This window comes from Lepidochelys kempii, chromosome 26 (genome assembly GCF_965140265.1).
Source record: "Lepidochelys kempii isolate rLepKem1 chromosome 26, rLepKem1.hap2, whole genome shotgun sequence".
Lineage (NCBI taxonomy): Eukaryota > Metazoa > Chordata > Testudines > Cheloniidae > Lepidochelys > Lepidochelys kempii.
The window spans coordinates 1,840,826-1,856,169 of NC_133281.1; the positions used below are offsets into that span (position 1 = coordinate 1,840,826).

Genomic DNA, 15,344 nt, shown 5'->3' on the forward strand with positions numbered 1-15,344 from the left:
TATTGGCCCTCTGGGGAGGCACTGGCTGGAGTATCTCATTAAGGTGGTCCTGCTGCAGATCTCGCCCCTTATGTTAGACGGTTTGTTAGCGAGTCTAAAAAATTTTTGGCTGTGCTCTGTCCTCCCTCCTATAACAAACACACTAAGCTGCACAAAGCAAATGAGGTCCCTGTTTGTCCTTGGTCACGAATGAGAAATGGCCAGAAGTAAACTCTTCATTGAGACTCTCCAAGCTCTGCATGCAGCTGTATCTCGCGGCTGATCTTAAGTGAACTTGTTTTCTTGAGGCCTGGCCTTACTTAATGGATCCTGTGTGCCCCAGGTTGGGACACTGAATCTGCAGTTTCCATCCCTCAACTGCCAACACAGTCCGTCTCTCTTTCAGAAACAAAGCTACAAGAAATTCCTGGATGTTCCCTTGATAGTGCTGCGGCTTCTCTGTCTGCTCCAAATGGACGACATTTCATTTTAAAATGCACTGCTAAAAATGTATAAAATGATAGCTGCTGGAACTAGGGGTGCGGGGGGTGCTGTTGCACCCCTGGCTTGAAATGGTTTCCATTATACACAGGGTTCACAGTTTGGTTCAGTGGCTCTCAGCACCCCCACTGTACAAATTATTCCAGCACCCCTGAATGATAGGGGCCTTTCCCTTAGCTTCCGACAAGGGGTTTGTCTGTATGTCTGTAGAAAGAATGGTTGTGCTGGTGCAGACCTCCAGTGATGAGGTGCCGGTGTAAAGTGAGGTTTGAGCCCCGCAGGGAGATGTGCCACACCAGAGTAGCTACGTTGATGTAAAAACCCCTGATGTAGACAGGCCCTTCATACAGAGAACTCGCCCCATGGGAAAGCTTTGCACTTGCCTTTGCTGTGAGAGCAAGAACGAACGAACGGTTTGGCATTTTTGAAATGCACCTTTTAAGATGTTTGGACATTTCTGGAGTTGAGTGAATAACTCTTAACAAGTTAAAACAATGCTGCCAACTCTCACCATTTCAGCACAGTTCATGATATTTGGTGCTTTTCTTCAAGCCCTGCTCCAGCACACATGCAATTGCATGGGAATATTTGTTTTGGGGGTTTTTAAGGTAAGTTACTAGCCTCACTGGTTACCTAGAATATTTTATAAACACAAGCCCTAAAGGCTCCAAAACCAAGGAAATTCAGAAGAACCCAAGGGTTTGGGTTTTTTTGTTTTTTTTTAATCTCATGATTTTGACTCATAATTTTTGAATGCTTGAGTTGGGAATACTGCAGATAATATAGTCAACAAATTTTGATGTTTTATTCACAAATTCATCATGAGTGGATGATGAGATTCTATAATTATTCTTTACTCCAAGTTATTCACAAATTTCTTCAGAAAATAATCAGGTTGTAAATGCTCCTTATTTGCGTTGTGTGCCTGGTTTGCTTCTGTGATATTGTTTGTGTTCTCTGATTGGACGACGTATATAATTAACCAACACCGTGCAAAATTTGAATGTTATAGTCAATTGTGATGCTTGCAATTTATGCTGTGTCGGTTCGTGGTATAAATCATCCAATCAAGGAATGCAAACAAAACCATTTGACTTATGTATCTAACCAACGCAGCTCAAAATCTGAATTTTATATTCAATTGTGGTGGGTGCAATTTGTACTGTGTTAGGTACTGAAATCACATAACGGTGTTCCTGTTCTCTGATTGGATGAGTTAGGTAACTAGCTTGCCACAAATTGGTACTGGAAAGCTGCAGTTGTTACAGTTGAATATGCGGTTTCCTTTTGGTGATTTGAACCTTAAGATGTACTCGATTGGACTGTTTGCACTACTAAGATGTGTGTGCGTGGAAAGGGTTTGTTTTTTAGAGTCCTGAATACATAGGACAGTCAAAATTTGCTTTCCTAGTCAGGCAGATGCAGAGTTACTTTCTCCCTCACTATTCTTGCATCTCTAACAAGTTCTCTATGCAAATCACAGTGTGGGGGAGGTGGGGCTGGGGGAGAAGAGGGAGACGGTATCCTGCCAAGTCTTGGCTTTGGTGGGGGATCAGGAGAACAGGTCCTCACATATTTCTTTGGCTAGTGGCCATTTTCCCCACACATGAGCACTTCCTCCCTTAATCTCAGGGGTGGCTGGCATGCACTGGTGCCTTCCCATTGTCTTGCTTGGAGAGGATTAAAATAAATCAAGATAGTCTCTGCCCTGGAATGGTAAAGGACAGAGCGAGGTTATTCCCATGCTCTGCACCACCAACTCTTGTCCACAGGAACTACAAATCTGTCAGCGTCTGACTCCACCGCATTCACGACTCCGATTCCGCTTTAAAATAAGGAACCACGCTGCTCTCACCAAGCTGGGAAGGGAGCCCTTCATGCTTTCAGGAGAGCTGGTGGCTTTATTGTTCCCTTCAGAACCTTGCGTATTTAGCTGTTTAAAAATTTGCCCTGAAGTAGAACCCGTTTTGCTTGCAGTCCCAGCCTGCTGCGTCCATGATGCATGTTCTCACAGCATTGTAGCTTCCAGCCTGCTGAAAAGGACAGTTGGGTTTTGACCAGCTCACAGAGGCTCTAGTCCTTGGTAATTCAACTTCCTCCTCTGTTTTCCAGGACTTGGTGGTCTTCTTCCTTCTCTTTTGTGGGTGTTTGTCTTTATCTCTAGTAGGAAAATATTTGCTGGAATTGAGTGAGTTCATCTTTTCCCCTTCTCTAGCAATGGAAGACTATGGAAACCAGGCCCCAGGCATCTTTCACTGAGCTCCCAAAACTGAGGCTACATCTGAAAATGTTGGCTTCAGATTTTGCTGTGGGCAAGTTGGTAGCAGAGCTGGGAACAGACGCCGGGGGCCAGCTGGGCATGCACTCTGACTCTGAGTCCTCTGTCCTTTCCATTAGACAGCACGCCCTGTTCGGGGTAACTTCTGAAATGTTAAAAGTATCCCAATGTTGTGAAACTGTTCCCTCCCTTCTCCGTCCTGATCCCATATTTCCACTGAGGTGATGAAAGGCAATCAGTTAGATTTTTGCTAGATGGCTGCATCAGACTTAGTGCCTGGAGCAAATTTAGGAAAGTCTTAAAGAGGCTACTGACTGAGATCTTAGTTTACTCATTAGGAATACGCTTTTTATAATCCCCTCCATATTGCTGAAGCCCCTAAGCTGTGAGCCCTTGCAATGTGCTCCTGGAAACGTACACGTGACTTACGGAGACGTTTACTGCGTGGAAGGATTAAATGCTGTATGCTGCACACTCGGGCATGTATTTTTCCAAGTCTGTGTCTGCTTTAAACATTACTGTTTTCTCCCCTAGACGCTATTAGAATTGTTTTCTCTTGATTTCAGCAAATACTCAGTTCCTGGCCTGTGTGCAGTCCGGCGCGCGGAGGGATGCGGGCGGGGGGAGGGGTTAATTCTGTCCCGGCACTTTGTGGCACTTCCTTAGTTTGCAGTGAGGTTGACGCTTTATTTATCTTAAAAAGAAAAGGAGTACTTGTGGCACCTTAGAGACTAACCAATTTATTTGAGCATGAGCTTTCGTGAGCTACAGCTCAAGTGAGCTGTAGCTCACGAAAGCTCATGCTCAAATAAATTGGTTAGTCTCTAAGGTGCCACAAGTACTCCTTTTCTTTTTGCGAATACAGACTAACACGGCTGTTCCTCTGAAACCTTTATTTATCTTGAGACTCAAGTGAAAAACATGCAGCTTACCCTAAGGCCATGCATATTTTCAAGCTGGGTAGTGCTTCCTTCCAGTGTTTGGTAAGTGGTTATCCAGTCACCTGCTTGCCTTTGGGGGGTGGACTTTGCACCCGATACCTCAACTATGTCCCTGCCACACTGTTCTCTTGGGGATGGGAGACCCTGTCTCCCATCACAGCCCTTTGGTCCATGCTTTCCATCGCCTGTTGCGAGGTCTGCCCTTTGCAGCTGTCAGCCTTCCAGGTGGAGATGGGAAGGGATTCACTTCGGAGGCACTGGTCCCTGATCCTCAGCTGGGTGTAGGGGTCACCGTTGGGTGAATTAAGTTATTGCCCAGAGCCCTTTACACCACTGCCAGTTCTTGCTGGCCTGTGGAGGGCGGTTCTGGAGCCAGGACTCTGACCAAAGGTAGCTGCCATGGTAGTGCTCAGTGCTGAGCTGCTGGCCAGTCCTAGTCTTTGAGTGAAGCTTCCAGTTTTGATTCATGCCCATATTACGGGCCGGTTTTCAATATGGCTCAGCACCCAGCAGCTCCTATGGTTCTTGCTGGGGAAGGAGGAGTCCCCATTGCTTTCAAAGGAGGCGGCTGGGTGTAAAACATCTCGCCCTGTGGCTTTCCCTTATGACCAGTGGTGTGCTGTGACCTGAACTGTGGATGGACTCCTTTAAAGCCGCAGTGAGAGCAGAATCTGCCCACCATCCCACCAGCCTTCCCTTTCTACTGCTGAGCGTTTCCTTCCCCAGCACACTCGCCCCTCCGGGCTGGCTTGGTTTCAGGTACTGACACAATAGAGAATCCCACATGTCAGATATTGAAATCTCCAGCAACCCGTTGTTACCCCCATGTTCCCTAGGGTTGCCAAGCGTCCGGTTTTCGATCAGAACACCCAGTCGAAAGGGACCCTGGTGGCTCTGGTCAGCACTGCTGACCAGGCTGTTAGAAGTCTGGTTGAGGGGGCTGGCAGACTCCCTACCCGGCTGGGGATGTGGCCAGTATGTCCCTCCGGCTTATAGGCATAGGGGTGGCCATGGGGGCTCCAGGTGCTGCTGCCTGCACCTCAACCCCCAGTCCTGAGCCCCCTCCTGCACCCAAACTCTCCTGAACCCTTCACCCCGCATGCTCTCCTGTGCCCGAACCCCCTGCCCCAGTCCAGAGCTCCCTCCTGCACCCCAAACTTCTCATTTCTGGCCTCACCCCAGAGTCTGCACCCCCAGCTGGAGCCCTCACCCCCTCCTGCACCCCAACCCCCTTCCCCAGCCCAGTGAAAATGAGCGAGTGAGGGTGGGGGATAGCGAGCATTGGAGGGGCGGGGCCTTGAAGATGGGGCAGGGGGCGGGGCAAGGGTGTTCGGTTTTCTGCGATTAGAAGGTTGGCAACCCAAAGTTGCTCCCACCACAACCCCTCCATGCTGCTTTACAAAGGGCATGTGGCTCTAAAGCCACTGGTAGGAACAGTGACTGGAAAACCACAGCGAGCAGAGAAGGGATCTGGCCACAGCCCTTTGGAGAGGATCCCCCCACGCCACCCTTGTGCTGATCTGTAGCAGGCACAGGCTGAGGCCGCTCTCTGGTGCTTGGTGGCCTTTCTAGATCACCCTGGTCCCAGCACATGTGTTCTTGGACTTGCTTCTTCTAGTGACAATTCGATTGTCCTTTTTAGGCCTCCCATGGGCAAGTTCCAGGTTTGGTTAGACCAAACGCAACCCTACCGTAGTGGCTGGGTTGAGCCCAGCCCACAGGAGTTTGAGGACACACTGACCTAGGAGTTGTCGAGTCCCTGTCGAGTCCCGAAGCAGCCTTAGGTTTTATCTGCAACATTGAATTGTGATCACTAGATTCCCTGACTGAAAAGGCCTGGAAACCAGCGTGTCTTTGGGGGACAGTGGGACACGGTGACCGTTAGCATATGCAAGGGTAAAATACTGCTTGATTCCTTACGAGAAATAGTACACAGCTAGAGGGGCTGTGAGCAGAGTGTGGGCCTTGATTGGATACCCTCTGACTCTTTCCTTTGGAACCAGGGGCACATGCCCTAAGGGTGAGCAAACAGGAATGGGTAAAGTCAGAATCCTCCATAGCCCTGAAATGTCCAGAAAAAATGCACGTTCGCTCTGGGTTTGCAGCCAAGAATTGACATGCCCTTTGTGTGCTGAGCCCGCTCTCTTGAGATTTCGAGGAGGTTAGATAAAACTCTAGGTGCTTGGATGCTTTCTCAGATACCGTCGTGAGGAAGAGCATTGTAGAAAACTTGACAGCTAGGTCTAAGCTGGGAACCTTTTGAAGTTTGCCCATCTGTTGTGTATATGTGAGCAAAGGGTGTAGGAGTAGATCATGCCTTTGTGGGGCCTCCAAGCAATGAGAGGATGTGTGAGCCGCGTTACCAGCGTGTGACCCTGAGTGGAGGTGTGTGTGTGTGAATGTGCGGTGTGCGTGATTCTGCCGGGGAGGGTGTGCACAGGTAAACTGTGTGTGCATGCTCAGTGTCTGATTCTGCTTGAGTGAGGGCATCCTGGTGTGGGAGGGCACATGGTTGCACACGCGATCTGTCCGCTGTTTTAAATAGAAGTGTGGGTGTAATTGGGCCTGGTCATAATTGTAGCCTCTGCAGCCAGGTCTCTAAGGGGCACTTAGGTATGGTTTCTCTCTTAGCATTTCCATTTTTAGTTGTTGAAATCTTCCCCTGAAAAATAAAAACTCTGCAGAGTGCCCCGGGAAGGATAGGGGCATAGAACTGTGGGTAGCACTAGGTTCCACACACTGGAAGGAGCTGACGGGCAGCCCTGTTCATGTTCCGGCCCTTGGGAATGAACCATTTTCGGTTCAGATTTATAGAAAAGCTGTGCAAACACCGAGAAGAGTCACATCTTTGTTTGTATAGGTACAAATGCTCTCCCGGCTTCCTCACCTCATGTGCCCAGGGCCTCGGCATGGAACAGACCTGGGGCGCGTGAGGGGTGGGGCAAGGCAGAAGAGCCGCCCAGACATGGAGGGATGTGTCAATAGAATATAGGCGCTTCTGTAGCAAAGCTCTGTTCCTGCCAGTGATGGGCCTGCAACTCAGGACAAGCCCTTCCAATAGGGGGAGTTTTAGCTTTAAAAAGGAACGTGCCAGGCCGGTAAGTCCCAGTCTTGCTCCTCCCTGTAAACTCCTTGGCTCTGGCTGCCTAATTGCTTTTCAGTGCTGATTTTGGTTGCACTGGATGGGCTGTTTGGTTAGGCGCCAGTGGAAGAGGTTCCTGTCCTTCATTCTCCCTGTTTGCCTGTTTCTGCTCTGCTGACGGGCTGCTTCTTTCCAACACTTAACGGCGCATCAGTGGGTCACTTCCTTTCCCATTCTCTGATCTGCGTTGTCACTGTTTCTCTGTCACTTTTTCCAGCATCAGCCAGGGGACAGATCACTGCTGATGACTGATTCTGGTGATTCTCCATGGAAGTATTCGGTCCTGGTTAGCTGAGGAAGCAGCTCCCCTTGACTCAGCTGGAATGAGCCGTCTCAGAGGTGCATTAGGGGAAGAATTTTGTGGGGCTTTGTGCCAGCACTGACTCACTTTGCGTGAGCTGCTGCTTCAAGCTGTGCTGCCTTCTCCCTGCGCGGGCCCTGGCAAAGCGCGGCACTCAGGAGAGGCCTTCGCGAGGACAGTCCACATTAGGACATGTTCCGGGCAGCGTGTGCGCTTGATAAACAAAACCACTTGGAGACGGAAAATAATTTCCAGAAATACCAAAGACTTCTTTTTCCACAAAGAATTCCCTCCCTCTCCTAACCCCGGGTAAATTGTTAACATTCAATAAACTATTTTCAGACTCGCTGCCTGGCGCCTGAGCATGCCGGTGCGTGGAGATAAAGCCGGTGTTTGTCTGTCGGGTGCCGGTGTTTGCCAGTATCAACACACTGCCCCTAAACCCGAGCCACTTTGCAAAGCAGGACTGCCTTTGAGAGCCGTTTTCAGGGTTTTGGTGGCACAAAAGCAGAGAGCCCCGAGCTGAAGAATCTTTTTAAAGTTCAACTAGGAAAACTACAGCTTCCATTCAGGTTATTTTCCACTGCCTTGTGGCTCTTCAGAAGAGCATCGATATCATCATCCGGATAATAACACACAGTTCTACACGGACAGCACATCCCAGCCCCAGATTTCAAGTCACTTTGCAATCATTAACGAAGTCTCACATTCCCATCCACCATACTGGTAGGTAAGATATAGAGAGGCGACTTGACCCACTACGGAATGGCAGCCACATCTGGGGCCAAACATAGCCGCTGTTTAACCAAGCACAGTAGAATGACCTGATGTTTTAGGACAGGAAGTGAAGAATCTTATGGCCAACTAAAAGGCAGGGGGGTGGTTCTGAAGGCAGAATGTAATTAGCTGGGTAGGTCTCTAACATGCTGGGTCTGTCACAGTGCCCCTGGGACCATTAATGACTGAGCGGTGAGGGGACCGTGTCTTTTATGCCATTGCAAAGTCAAGGGTAGTGCTTAGAAGGCAGGGCTTAGCCCTCTGTTTTAACCCCGTTGTGGAGGGTGTTGGCCAGGGACGGCTGAGTGGGTCTGTGCTTTGGAGTCTAGGATGGGGCCCAGTCATGGGTCTCTGAGCTGCCTGCAGGAAGACTTGGCACTGAAGGCAGGGCTAAATAGAGGGCATGGCAATGGGCCAGGAACCTGAGTGCTGACACCCCACACACTTAAACTGGGGTGGTGCAGCCCATGGAGACTACAGGTCCCAGAACACACTGCAGCCAGGCTGCTCATCTCAGGGTGGGACACTGCAAGCTGGGAATGATCAGCCTCCAAGCATTAAGGCTGAGGGCTGTTGAGGAACTTCCTTGGGCTGCCTTTGGCTATTCCCCCTTAGTGAGCCACCCCTCTGAAAGCTATTGACACCGCCAGCTACAGGCTAATTCTTAACTGTGGGGCGCTTGGCATCCACTCCCCTAAGGGGAGGTGAGGGTGGACTCAGCCATCCACTCTCTTAAGCGGGGGTGGTGATGGACTCAGCCATTGAATGCTCCCAATTCACTCTCAGTCACAGAGGATACAATCTTTGGCCAAACGCAGCCCTTGGCCCAGCCCTTCCTGACCTCACTGGGAGCTGCTCTCGTTCACCGGAGGGCTGAACTGGGTCTCGTTGGAACACAGTGACTGAACCTGTGTTGAGCCGCACAGCTTCACAGCTGCCCAGATGCAGCAGGACTGTGCTCAGCTTTATCCAGGCAAATTTCCACTTCCCCTGGTGTCTTCAGTCTTGGCCCCAACTGCTGGTTTCAGTTTGGTGGGTTTATGTGTGTGTTTCACTTTTAGAATCAAAACGTGTTTTTTAGCCCTTATCAGTCCAGACTGTCCTGCCCATCTCTGTGCTGCAGGGTGGGAGATCGAGAGATCTTCTGCACATGGTATCCTTAAGTTAGGAGCAAAAAGCTAATGGATGCAAATTAACCCTCTGGTTCCAGAAGTCTGGGTTTTCCAATTCCAGTGATCTGGAGACTAAACCATGGAAGTCAGATCCTGAAGCTCTCTGCTTCTTCACAACAAGCTAGGCATGTCACTCAGTGGAGATCAAATGCCATTTATTGGAAGAGTGCACATCGATCGGGGGTGAATTGGAAGGGCAGCTGGGTCATACTGCAAAACCTGTGTTCACAGAGCTCAACGCAGCAGAATCTCTTCCGTCTAAACAGAAGCAGGGATGTAAAGTTTGTTTGGTTTTGGTTAATGGGAAGCTTTGGATAAGAGGAGTTCAGATAAATTTGGTTCTGTTGTGTTACATGTGTTTGAGCGCTCGTGCACACATCCCTCTCCTCCCCCCTCCCCCTTATGTTCCTGATTAGAGCTGGAGACTATTGAAGGACAGTTACTGTTCTGTTTTTTTCAAGCCCTGCTGCAGCACACATGGAATTGCATGGGAATATCTGCTTTCATTGCGTTACTGTTGGGTGGTGCTGGTGGGGTCACTTGTGTTGCACCCCAGTGGTGGGTGCAGATATATCTGGGTCAGTTTCTGAAGCTCCTGAATCGCTTTGAGATGAGAGATGCTATAGAAGCAAAAGATCTTGTGAGACTGTGACATAGGCCAGGCCTTTTAAAACTTGTGTGCTTCAAAATAAGCAATGAAAAATGAAAAGCCAAAACTTTTCAGTTAGCAAATGCCGAAACTGGACATTTGGACAGGTTTTTCGGACCTTTTGCCAAGGTTTGTTTGAGTCGGGAGGTTTGTCCAGACCCTCCCTTTCTGCAAACAGTTTCGGTTTTGGCGAACTGGCATTTTTCTTTGAAAAATTCCCGAGCAGCTCTGGTGCTGAGCCTCAGCAGCTTTATTGCAGCCCAGGGGAAATGCACTTCTGAGAACTGGGTGACTGCATTGAGGTGCTGAAATGTGGCTTTGGGTGCTTCACTTTAGGCACCCAAATTTGGAAGTGCAGCCAGACCCTAGGTTCCCAGTGGAGTCCAGACTGAAACGTCACTGTTTATAGATTAGCTGTGAAGGTCACACACACAGAGTGACTTTATTAGTGCGCTGTGGAGCTGTTCTCTTTTGTGGCATATGTCACCCACTGACAAAAAGAGCTGCAAACACTTGTATTTTAAATCAAAGAGAGGGCTAGAAATAGCAGCGACTTGTCCCCATAGATTTAAACACAAACAGTTTTTTAAAAAAAAATCCACGTTGGGTGCTGTTTAATCTGAGAGAGGATTTCCCATGTTCTCGGCTTGTTGCTGCGCATGGACCTGCGTTACTCCTGATCTAACTCTTCTTGTTTCCTGGTTGGCAGTTGGAAGGCACTGGAAGTTTGAAAGAGAAGATTAAGCGAGCCCCAGCTAGCAAGCAGGCAGTCTAGACTGGAGTCCCCATGGAGTTCTGGAGCCCGGTTGCCAACCAGTAGCAGTAGAACTGGGATGTTTACCTGGAGGTGCCTCCTCTTTTGGGCTGTGCTGGTCACAGCCACGCTGTGCAGTGCAAGGCCAGCACCAACCCTGCCAGACCAAGGTAAGAGGAACCACACCCTTCTGCTCCTCTCATGTCTCGAGTCTCTCTGGCCGGAGTCAAGAGCTCCTGCTGCTAGTGAATAGAAATGTGACAGAAAGAGCCCTTTTAAGGGCAGGTCGTGGGGATAAGAGGCACGTCTGTTCTCAGCCCCTTTTCTTTGAGTTGCTGCTCCTGAATTGTTATAAGATGTTGGGTGTCTCTGACTTTCTTATGAAACAAGCACAGCCTGTTTTGAAGTCCTGCAGCAGGAACGCTCTCCGCGAGTATGTTGGCTGTTGCAGTGAACGGTTTGTGCTTGTGCTAGGGGAAGACAGGCTTACCTGAGCCGAGAAGCTGCAAAAGCGTCTCAGCAGCCGTCAGCTGCCGCTGGGTGGGAAACGGGAAGTATTGCCAAAGGAACACTGCCATTTGAAGCAAACAACATAAGGGAATGTTTCTTAAAAAGGGGAAAAAATCAAAAGAAACCTTTTGAAAAAAAAAAGGCCATTTTTCATCTGGAAAAAAAAACGTGTGCAATGAAAAATGTTGACCAGGTTGTTTCAAAGCTGATAGGGGTTCCCCCTTGTCTGCGGGAGAGCTGATTCTGTTTCATGGCAATCATTTCCCTCATTCTGATGAGCTGTAGCTGGAGATCAGTGTGGTGACTTCCCCCATTATATAACAAGACAGGTACCGGCCTTGCCTTGGCTAGTTGTTTTGAAGGATGCTGGGTAGTCTGCGTTGAATGTCGGGGAGTCTGGTTGTGGCGTTGGAATAACTCATGGTAAACGGCTCACTGACTTGTGGTCATGGCACCGCTGGGGATGGAGGGGTTCAGCAGGGGAATGCACTAGCCTGCCCTCACCTGAGAACTGCGTTAGAGCTCTGGTCTGGGTCCTGAGTGACATGAATGGTGGGTGATCGGTCTGGTCTCAACTGGCCATGAGTGTGCGTGATGAAAGCACCGTTCCGAAAAGGAGCGGACTGTGGAGATGTTGGGGAACTGGGGAACGTTGCCCGTCGCTTGTTTGTCTGTCATATGTCCGCGGGTTGGCTGAGTTCCTGGCTTTGGCAGAAGCCTCTGGTGCTCCTGGTGCTGCCTCGGGCCCGAGTTCTGATGGTGTTCAGGTCTCCCAAGCTTTGCCCACACACTCACTGGGTGGTAGCAGAGCGAGTGCTAACTCGGCCCGTTTCTGCAGCACGGGCTTCCCACAGCTGAAGTGGCTTTTTCCTGGGGCTAGACCAGGTCCCCCAAACTCAAGCTTCCCACTTGTCTCTAGTCACCATTTGTTACTAAAGGGTTTCAGATGGGTTTGGCTCCCAGGCAACTCTGCTATTACCAGTCACAGCCCCTCCCCTGCTCTTTGCCAGTAGCTATGAACAAGACCCAAGGGAACCTGCCTCTCCCCGGCTAGGCTGGGAGGCTTGTGTTTCCCTTCTCCCCCTGTAATTTTCTGTAAGCCGGTGGCATGTTGAGGTGTAATGGCCACGTATTTAATGGGCCTGGACCAATGCCAGCCTGGGCGCTGCAGGCAGCCCCCCAAAATCGAGTAACGCTAGGGCATTTCAAAGCCTGGGTTTTCCCCACGGCGAGGCAGAGAATAAACAGATCAGTCACCAATGCGCAGGCGTTCTGACTTACTGCAGCTTGGCATGAACTACACAAGAATGTTCTGTGGGGCATTTCTGTCTTTAGGACTCATTGTTCCCCCTCTCCACCCGTCCTCTTCCTCCCTCCCAAACCCCAAGGTATTGTGTGCTTGGCATCCATTTTATGTGCCTACCATGGGGGCTAATTGTTCCACACATGCCCCGGGATAAAGAGCAGAAGTCCCAGTGCTGATGTCTCTCTGCAGTGATTGGTGGGTTTGTCTGTCTGCAGCTGATGGCTTGGAGGGGAGGAACAGGGCTGTAACCAGATGGTGGCTGCTGTTTGCGGGAGAGTATCCAGCACTCCCACTCCCTAGGGGAACACAGCAATGCTGGAATGGTCAGGACGACATGAAGTGTATGGTACCACAAGTGAGCCGTGTTGGTGAATAAGGCTGGGATTTTCTCACTGAATTTCAATGGGATTTGGGTGCCTAACCCCCTTTGGCTGCTTTGCAAATCCAAGCCTAAAGCATGAACAGCCGTGGTGTACTGGCTAGCGTACCGATTTTGGCACCAATGTGTCCCAGTGATGGGAGCTCTAGAACGCTACAGAGAGATACAACTGTCGTGCATGGTAATGGCCTCACCTTTCCCTACAGGGTGATGCAAGCCCAGGAGCCGGCATCCTGGCACTCCCGTCCCCGTACTGCCTTCCAGACAGTAGTAACTGGCTCTGGAGCCAGAGGCCACCATTGCTGCTCAGCACAGAGCCCAGAGGTGCCACAAAACATGGCAAACTTTGAGCTCTCCTCTTGGCATTTTAACTTCCTTTGCTTCTTTTTTTCCCTCTCCAATATGCAGTTGTCTTGAATAAACAGGGTTCTGCTTAGAAAGCCACCCATCCCTGGAGATGTTTCCTAGAGAGCTTTGGAATATGATTGAAACTCCCCCAGGTGTGTGAAGGGTGGTGCAGGACTGGCTCTCCTTAGTCCCAGAGAGTGACTCCATGGGGCGTGGAGACCGTGACGGTACATGGGATGTAGCTTGCCGGGTTTGGAGTGATGGGGCTGTGTTGAGCTTCTGAGAGCTTAGTGAGGATTCCAGGGAAGACTCCCCTTCCCCTTTCCCTGCCCCAGTCTGCTCCGTTGTCTTCAGATGTTCTTGAGCTGCAGTTCAGTCAGAGCAAGCAGCTAGAAAATGAGCACTGAGCTTTAGCATTTCCCAGCACCCCCTGCACTGCTACATTGACACAGCCATGGTGAGGAACCCTGCTGGGGGCAGAGTCTGTCGTTTGGCACCCACTAGGAGGCTGTTCACAGAGAAAACCATTCTCTGTCCATGTGGACTCCACGCTGGGAAGTGGTTGTACCTAGCCTGGTCCTGCTCCCAGTGTGGATGGACCCTCAAATATCCAGTAGGAGAGGGTCAATAAGATCCGCATGTACACACATTTTACCTGCCTTTTGCACTGCTCTCTGCCAGGAGGGGGTTTGTACAGCCTGAACAGGATTGTTTGGAAGCCCGCTCTCCCCCAGGCTGGCGTCACATCCAGGGTCTCTGTGTCCTTCGCTGCTGTCTAACCGGAGAGGTGTGTTCAGGCACTGTAGGATAGCTCTCGGGCAGAGGGAGGGCCCTGTGCTAAGGGCACAAGTAGGCAAATCGTGGCTGCAGCGGGAGCTGCTGAGTGCTCAGTGTTGTGGATAACCAGGCTGCTTATTTAGGTGCCAAAGGAGGACTTGGGAACCTAACTTTAGGCACCCATTTGAACAACACCAGCAGGTCCTTGGGTTCTATGCTGGGTCAGTGCTTCGTGCTGGGCAGGTCCCCTCCCGCCTGTGTGTCTGGAAGTTGGGCACAAGGATCCCTGCCTAGCGCCCAGTGGAGCTGAGACTGAGCTCAGTACATCTGTGGAACGCTTTGGAGCCGGTGGGGACTCACTGCCGCTGTCCCGTGCAAGGCCGTGGCGGCAGCTACCCGGTTCTCAGTTAACAGGCCAGGAAGGAGAACGGGTCCCGATCATTTCCTCCCTTTTTAGTTTGGGTTTTTGAAGCAGCTGCCCAGGCTGTGGGCACTGGTGGGTGGAGCTGGCTGGGCCTGCTGCGGGAGGAGACTCTTTCACTCTCGTTTCCTTCCTGTGCCCACAGGCCAGGTGCTGGGTTGCCAGCCCCACAGCCAATGACCTCTCGCCCTGCGGGAAGCAGCTGGGCAGGTCAGGGTGTGCCAGGCCCACCTGAGTGTTAATGGCAAGCGAATGGGCGACAGGGAGGCAACTGAATTGTTTCTCTTTTAACGAGTGCAGTGGTTTGCGGGGCCTGGTAGGCGTCACCTGGGGAATAGCGAGTGACTGCACTTGGGTCCCATTCATTGCAAAGGCAGCAGCTTTTCTGGACTCCGGTTTTTATGTTTATAGGGTTTCGGTTCACATCTGTTTTAGAGGCATTGACACTCCCTTCTCAGAGATGTAATAATCCCCAGGGCTCGCGCTGGGAGAGCAGCTTCTGCTTTAGCAGGAGAGGAAGGTTTTTAAGTCTCCAACCCTCCTCCTCGTTGAGTCTGGTGAAATTCTGCCCATGTCAGGGCTCCCACCAGTTGTTGAAAAATCTGCAGCAAATAAAATCTTAATGGGCACTTACTGCCTTTTATAGTTCCCTAAATTTGGAGGTGGTAAAACATCTAGTTAAACGGGAAAGTCCAGGTATTTCCATGAGCAGACTCGGTCTCCCTCACAAAGCCAGTCTTTGTCTTCAGGTTAAATGAAAACCTGCAGAAACTCACAGAGGTTTATTTTCCCCAACATGCTCGTGTCCTCATCCACCATTTACGCTCCTGGTCTGAGGTCTGTCTAATCCGTGTGTCCAGCGTATGCCTAAAGCTCCATCCTCACTCTCTGGGGTTTTGTACTGTGCCTGGCACTGTGGTATCAAGCACTGTCCAATTCAGAAGCACAGACCCAGGAACAGGATCCAGATCTCTGGAGTCCCAGTCCAGTGCCTGATCCTCCTGCCCATCCATCCTCTCTTGAGCATGCCCACAGGGGGCTAGAGGTCCATTGTTTTGCCTTTCCCCAGGGATATTTTGGGGTGTTTTTTCCCTTAGTATTTTAATCCT

At 50.4% G+C, this 15,344-nt stretch overlaps 1 protein-coding gene across 10 annotated transcripts in view; it reads left to right on the forward strand.

Moving 5' to 3' along the window:
* The window catches only part of FGFR1 (fibroblast growth factor receptor 1), an 86,183-nt gene that overhangs the window by 2,642 nt on the left and 68,197 nt on the right, over window positions 1-15,344 (forward strand). For all 10 annotated transcript variants that reach the window (XR_012156318.1, XM_073325275.1, XM_073325277.1 and 7 more), the window contains exon 2: window positions 10,450-10,664. Coding sequence is in view for 9 of the 10 variants with exons in the window: in XM_073325275.1 (XP_073181376.1) it covers window positions 10,574-10,664 (91 nt within the window). In the remaining variant the exon portion in view is untranslated. The remainder of the gene's footprint in view (window positions 1-10,449; window positions 10,665-15,344) is intronic.